Source organism: Alosa sapidissima, chromosome 6, assembly GCF_018492685.1.
Source record: "Alosa sapidissima isolate fAloSap1 chromosome 6, fAloSap1.pri, whole genome shotgun sequence".
NCBI lineage: Eukaryota > Metazoa > Chordata > Actinopteri > Clupeiformes > Clupeidae > Alosa > Alosa sapidissima.
The window spans coordinates 9,952,946-9,960,567 of NC_055962.1; the positions used below are offsets into that span (position 1 = coordinate 9,952,946).

The 7,622-nt window shown below is 44.7% G+C and overlaps 1 protein-coding gene across 2 annotated transcripts in view; it reads left to right on the forward strand.

Annotated features, from left to right (window-relative positions):
• The window catches only part of fndc1 (fibronectin type III domain containing 1), a 47,540-nt gene extending 42,037 nt beyond the window's left edge, over positions 1–5,503 (forward strand). For both annotated transcript variants that reach the window (XM_042094387.1, XM_042094388.1), the window contains 5 exons: positions 3,755–3,834; positions 3,966–3,995; positions 4,116–4,277; positions 4,381–4,503; positions 4,684–5,503. In XM_042094387.1, coding sequence (XP_041950321.1) covers positions 3,755–3,834; positions 3,966–3,995; positions 4,116–4,277; positions 4,381–4,503; positions 4,684–4,799 — 511 coding nt within the window. In that variant the 3' untranslated portion in view covers positions 4,800–5,503. The remainder of the gene's footprint in view (positions 1–3,754; positions 3,835–3,965; positions 3,996–4,115; positions 4,278–4,380; positions 4,504–4,683) is intronic.
• The last annotated feature ends 2,119 nt before the right edge of the window (positions 5,504–7,622 follow it).

A 7,622-nucleotide genomic window follows, 5' to 3' on the forward strand; every position in this document is an offset into this window, starting at 1 on the left:
CCCTCTCCTGAATCTGACTCTTTTCAGTGGGCATCTTGGCTTCAGACAATACCCAAAATACTAGTGATAGGATTTAGGCATTTAACCATTTTGAATAAAATAATTAATGTCATGCATTACTTCCATCATTCATTCTTCTTGCTAAAACGAAATGTGAGAAACTAACTATCAGCAGACATGTAGCTTAGTTCGCCTAATGCCTACCAAAAAAATAGTAGCCTATAGGCTATGTGATAACGGGCTGCTTCTCTGCAAGCTATCTGTCTGATTATTTAGGCTAAACGCGGCAAACTCAGCCTGGATTTATGAAGATTTTAATTCATTTCATAAAACTTGATGACGATGATCATTCGTTTGTTATACATCACAAACTCACCTTTTCCGACAACGTTGAGTCGTCTCATACGACAACCGAGACGATCTCCTTCTAGGGCCGCTTATGCAGGCTCAGCTCAGGTGCCGGTCGCCTGCAGCGCTGCAGCCACAGAGTTTGCCCTTCCCCTACTGACTTTCACTTTCGGTGCCCGAATGGAATTGAATGAGGCTTTGCGATTGTTTTTTATCTAGGCCTACGCGAAATTCTGCATCCATTGTACGATTTATTTTCCCTATTGGAAGGGCAACATGAGTCAAGAAGGGCATGTGGGCAGTTGCCCGGGCAACCTGAGCAACCCCCCTGTGCACGTCCCTGTTGAAAAGAGATGAGGAGACACACGGTAATGAGGAAAACGCTGCTCAAACAAACCAGCGCACCCTCTCTCATGATCTCCTGACCGTCTCCTCTCTCGTCTCTCGTCTCTCTTCTCTCTCTCACCCCTTCCTCTCCCTTTGTGAGTGTGTGTGTGTGTGTGTGTGTGTGTGTGTGTGTGTGTGTGTGTGTGTGTGTGTGTGTGTGTGTGTGTTTGTGTGTGTGTGTGTGTTTGTGTGTGTGTGTATCAGTTTGTGTGTGTGTGTGTGTGTGTATGTGTGTGTATGTGTGTGTGTGTGTATGCTTGTGTGTATGTGTGTGTGTGTGTGTGTGCTTGTGTGTGTGTGTGTGTGTGTGTGTGTGTGTGTGTGCTTGTGTGTATGTGTGTGTGTGTGTGTGTGTGTGTGTGCTTGTGTGTGTGTGTGTGTGTGTGTGTGTGTGTGTGTGTGTGTGTATGTGTGTGTGTGTGTGTGTGTGTGTGTGTGTGTGTGTGTGTGTGTGTGTGCTTGTGTGTGCTTGTGTGTGTGTGTGTGTGTGTGTGTGTGTGTGTGTGTGTCTTGCCCTCTTTCTCTCCCTCTCTCCCTTTTTCCACTTAACCTTCCCCTCCAAGAACTTCTATTCTCTCACACCGTGCGAAGCTTTTCACTCGGCCATGAACCCGTCTCTTTGAATGTCTCACACACACACACACACACACACACACACACACACACACACACACACACACACACACACATACAGTATATACATCTCTTTCTCTTTCTCAATTCAAGGTTGCTTTATTTGCTCTATTAGCATTGCTGTAGGTACATTGCCAAAACACAAGCAAAACAGCATAACAATTTGTACAGTAACAATCAGAATGTGGTAAGTTCATAAGTTAGGAATGTGAGTGTGTTTACTCAGTGGATTTCTAGACAGACAGGTCAGAATGGGCCACAAAGGGTGTGTGTGTGTAGTGTGTGTGTGTGTGTGTGTGTGTATGTGTGTGTGTGTGTGTGTGTGTGTGTGTGTGTGTGTGTAGTGTGTGTGTGTGTATTGTGTGTTGTGTGTGTGTGTGTGTATGTGTGTGTGTAGTGTGTGTGTGTGTGTGTGTGTGTATTGTGTGTTGTGTGTGTAGTTTCCTTCCCAACTCTTACCCTCTTCTCCTCCCCTCTTCTCTCCTCTCTTTCCCCACTCATATCCTCCTCTCTCCTCCCCTCTCCTCTTTCTTTCCCCACTCATATCCCCATCTCCTCTCCTCTTTCTTTCTTAGCTTATATCCCCCTCTCCTCTCCTCTCCTCTCCTCTCTCTCCACATCTCTCTTTCACCGGCTCCCCTCACTTCACCTATACTGAAAATCATGTTTTTGTCTCTCACGCATATACACACACACTCTCTCTATTTCTCACACACACTGACTTCTAATCAAAAATGGTTAGAAACGCCACTGCTCAGACACACACACACACACACCATCATCATGATCATCATCATCCAGAGTGTGTACTCAGTCCTACTGCTTTAACAATTACTTTGTATGGAAATACAACAGTGTGTACATGATGTATCCAAAATGTCATATTATGACAAAAGTGTTTGTAATGTGAGGCAAATGTTTGCTTTAAAGATGTGTTTTTGACATTTTGAATGTTGTGTGTCATTTTGCTGGAGATTTGAAGCATATTGCATTTTGTGTGAGCAATTGTTGGTTTTGTGTGTGGAATTTGGAAAAATACATGTAGACACAGAGTTTTGAAAACGTGTGTAAACAATTGTAAAAAACTGTATTTGGACCATAGGATTTACAGATCCAAACATTGATGGAAGTATGTTACACACAAACACACATACACACACACACACACACATATGCTGGTTTAGCATCATTAACCAGCTTTGAAGCAGAAATGCACAGCGCGCAAGGTTAGCTGCACAGCCAACCACAGAACACACTCCACTGTGGAAACAATTATGGATGCCACTACCATCACAACATGGTCACAGACACACATAAACACACACACACACACACACACACACACACACACACACACACACACACACACACACACACATATGTTGCCGTGTTGTGGTGTTTTCTGCAAAATAAAAGAGACCCTGAGGGCCGGTCAGTGGCTGGGCCCTGCGGTCTGTGGTCTGCTTTCTGTTAGAGGACCATTCGTCATGTAGAAAAACTCTCCTGTGTGAAATCACTGCCCTTATTCCCACCCCCCCCCCCCCTTCCCATTTCTCTTTTCTTGCTTTTAGTCTTCTTCTCTCTCCCTTAGTCTCTCTCTCTCTCTCTCTTTTTCTCTTTGTCCCTTTCTTCATTCACTGCCCTCTTTCTCTTAAACAATTATTTTTGTTCCTCCCTCTCTCTCTCTTACTCCCTCTGTTCCTTTTCTCTGTCTTTCTTTCTCTCTCTCCTTTCCCCGTCTCTCTTGCTCTGCTGTTTTCTCCTGTATCTCTTTCTCCGCTTCATCCCTTCTCTCTTTCTCTCCCTCTGCTCTCTTTTCTCTGTGTTGTTTTACTCTACCCCTGCCCCCTCCCAGCCCCCTCTAACCCGCCTTTTCACCCCCCCCTCTCTCTCTCTCTCTCTTTCTCTCTCTCTCTCTCTCTTACTTTCTAAATTCACGGGCACATAAATAAAGTGTTCACATAAAACCCTTTTGAGTGAATGCACAGTACAGTAGCTGTTCCAAGTGCCTGGGTAAGAGATTATGAATGAAACACCTCCTCTGGCATGAATGCACCAGCCCTACCCGCACCCGCACCGTCAGCCCCATCAACACCACCCCAGCTCAGTTTCGCCCTGGCCTAGAATGCCCTCCGTGGCCAGCCAGAAAACCCCAACTCCTTCCAAGACATAAAAATAGCTTTACTGCTGAAGACAAAACTTTAACCTTTACATCGTCCTCACACATACAGAAACACAGACACAAACACACACTCAAACGCAGACACACACAGACAGAGACACACACACACACACACACACACACACACACACACACACACACACACACAGACACCTGTGTTTGTCGTCCATGCCCACCTGAGTCTTTCTCTCCCTCCTCTTGCAGGTACTACTTTAAGATCCAGGCCAAGAATGTGTTTGGACTGGGTCCAGTCAGTGACACCCTGGTGTATGTGACGGAGTCAGGTGAGTGTCCCCCAGCTCCCTACCCCAGAGGCCCAGGCTGAACTATTTGCACAGACATGAAGACTTATTACAGGAATGATTTATTTCATGTTGTGTGGCATGATCATATAGTGATTTGATTTGTCTTTCAGATGATCCACTGCTTATTGAGAGACCCCCAGGTATGATACATATTTACATGCGTTCATACATACATAATATCCATCCTGTCTGAGGGATACAAGTATGAGGGATACAAGTATCGCTTCATGTTCTTGTCTCCATGGAAACTGTGCCCATAGGTGGTGAGCCGATCTGGATCCCTTATAAGTTCCGCTACAACCCTGCTCACAGCTCCTGCAAAGGAAGTCAGTTTGTGAAGCGCACCTGGTACAAGAAGTTTGTGGGCGTAGTCTTATGCAACTCGCTGCGCTACAAAATCTTTATGGCAGATGGACTCAAAGGTATGGAAGTCTCTGTAAGGTCAAATCATTTCCTCAAGTCACATACTCTTATGGCGAGACAGTATAGTTTATGATGGCCTTCTCCTTCTGGTTTGTCTTGCAGACACGTTCTACAGTGTGGCAGACTCCTTTGGCTACGGCGAGGACCACTGCCAGTTTGTGGATTCCTACCTGGATGGCAGGACAGGTCCCCACAGCCTGTCTATGTACCTGCCTCCAGCACAAGGTACTACAAATCCCAGCATCCTTCAGCACAAAAATGAACCTTCCAGTTTTCACCTTCCAAATTCCACCCTGAACTTGATAGGAGTATTATTTAATTTATGCAGAGGAAGATTGAGTTAACTGTGTGTGTGTGTGTGTGTGTGTGTGTGTGTGTGTGTGTGTGTGTGTGCGTGTGTTGCAGGTTACTTCCGCTCGTACAGACAGGAGCCGGTGAACTTTGGCCGCATCGGCAGGAATACGGCTCACGGCTTTGTGGGCTGGTACGAGTGTGGTGTCCCCATCCCGGGCAAGTGGTAACAGAGGGGTCATCGCGGGGTCGTAGCCTCTGGCAACCACCCTCTGCATTGCTTGTCTGGAACCCATACAGAGACACATGAACTCTTGCACACCATGGCAACCGTAAACAAACATATTACTGCTTGTGAGAGAGAGAATATAATACGTTAAAGCAACTTTAATATTTCTGCGTACCCTGTATCATGCACTTGAGTTAAGCAATCTGTATATGAGGAAGTGAGAAGCATGCTACTCAGCCTGTTACTGTGGCCTTTGGAAGGCCAGGGACACATGAGAGAGAATGGGCAGGTATTCACAATGCCAAACGATGGGATAATTTATATGACAAAAACACAACACTTTCATTCAAACTGAAGGTAAGTTCAAAGCACAAGCAACGCCTCTGACAAATGGAAGTCTTGCTACAAACCAAAGGTTAAACCACAACGAAAGAAAGAATAAATTTGATATTTTTCTGTTTGGATTGTTGAACAGTAGAATGGTGTATTTTATTTGATTTTGTTGTTTTGTTTTGTTTTGTTTTGTTTGGGATTTTTTATCAGATGTTTTTGCTAACTTGCCATTTTATTATATTCTTTGATATTTGTATCTGTGTATTTCAATGAAAGTTGATGTGGAAGTATTGCCCATTTGCGGGCTAAAGGTAAATAACCCTAATCGGTGCTCAGGAACGGTTCTGACTGAATAAAGGTGCTAAAACCTGAGTGAGCGCTAACTCTCCATCCATCACATCCCCGTTTCGGGCACACAGACAACATCACAATATCACCTGAGATGTACGTTAGCAAACAGTTCTCTGTGTTCTCTTCTTTGAGTTTTTGCAAACTTTTGCGAACACTAGCGAATGGTCAGAGGAGGTTATTCTCCGCAAACATACAGGAGTACTGTTGAAGTGGAATGTTTCACAAAATCTTTTAAACTTAGCATAAAAAGCATAAAAAGAAAGCATATTTGCCAAGGCTGCTCAAAGACTTAGACCGCATCTCTCATTGGTTTGTGAATTGGTTTGTCATACGTCCTGCACCTGATTAGTGTTTCAGAATGTGTGTGTGCCTGTGTGTGGTATCAGTCCTTCAGTCAAGAAAGAACTCACACACCAATGTTGCCGATGCAAATTTTAATCCAACCAGTGGTGAAAAGTGCAAAGTGCTACCAAAGTGCAAAACGTTCCCGTTCAGACCATCATCAGTGCTTTTGCACCAACGCACCCGCCAGGCCTGGAGCCGTTGGCGCGATACCCTGTTTGCCCCATACCAGAACTATGTGTGTGGTACCCTGTTTGCCCCATACCAGAACTATGTGTGTGGTATAACATTTCACCTGCATGTTTCAAACACTTGGCAGCATTTTCCCCAGACTAGGCTGGCAAACACAAGAGGACTCCAGATTTAAAAGAACAATCTTTTTGTTTGTTTAAAAACTTGATTACAGTTTCTCACAACAGGACCTAGTATGCTGTGCCCTGGTACTTCTATTTTCAAATAAATCAATCAGTAAAAGAGGTATCACTACAACAAATTGCATGAGGTTGTTGAAAGGTATTTAGCAGACCTTTTTATCCAAAGAGACACAGACATGTAACAGTGATTCCTGAACTCGAGCTGCCCGATTGCTTCACCATGCCCTGGGTCAAGGGGCAGCCGTGGTCTACTGGTTAGGGCTTCAGGCTTGAAACTGAAGGGTTGCCAGTTCGATCTCCGACCAGTAGGAAAAATGTGGGCAGGGGAATTGGTTGCACACTGCTCTCCCATACCCACATCTACGGCTGCAGTGCCCTTGAGCAAGGCACCTAACCCCTCACTGCTCCCCGAGTGTCACTGTAGCAAGGCAGCTCACTGCTCCATTGTTAGTGTGTGCTTTACCTTATTGTGTGCTCATTGTGTGCTTCATCTCACTGTGTGTTCACTGTGCTCTGTGTGTTTCACTAATTCACACATAAATGCAGATACAGTATACGCAAGTATACTTGGCCTATAAACCTAATTTACATTTACAGTGATAGTTTCATGTGCCACAAAATGCAACATAAAGACACTGACAAAGACTTAGACAAAGACCTTGTGTTAGTTGTTTGCAAACAATCATAGTTGTTTGATTACCCTGATGATACCCTACAGTACGTGATATGTGTTGTCACAGTTGTGTCAGTGGACCTACTCTATTTCAGGAATCTCTTGGTGATTGTTCATGGCTTCATGGTTACAATAAGGACTTTGAGATACAGTCAGTTGAACTGACATGGTGTCCTCACAGAACAGAATTATCAACATTGTTTTTGTTCGGAGCGGTAATATCATATAATTTAACAAGGGCCCAAAATATCTAGCCTCAGCCCCGCCTATATTTTTGTTATCAGCTCGTTATCTAGCAACTGTGAGAGTGGAGCTTACCTTGGCAAGAAAAACTATTCTGCAGTTCCCCTCTCTCTCTCATTAGATTTCATGTAGATGAAAGCATTGTGATAACTAATTGACAAATGATAACTGGATATTCAAAACTGCAAGTCAAGTTTTCTTGGTGCATTGAAAACTAAGAAAACATTGCACTATCAGTGTTACCTTGGAGACCTCCTTTGTCTCCTTCAATAATTTTCACGGTGTGTGCGCCAGCTCAGGATGAAATAGCTCTCTCCTGACAGACGCGGGGCCCCTGCACTGGTGGTGATGACTCTTTTTCCAGCACGGTCCGTCACGCACACAGTTTGGATCGGCCGAGCGCTCATCTGTTTGAACCGCCTCGGCCTTCTGCTCCTTGGCACGGCCGGCGTGTTTTAACTAACCAGAGAAAAATGCGCTGTTGTTATCAGCGTGAACAGCAGTTCCC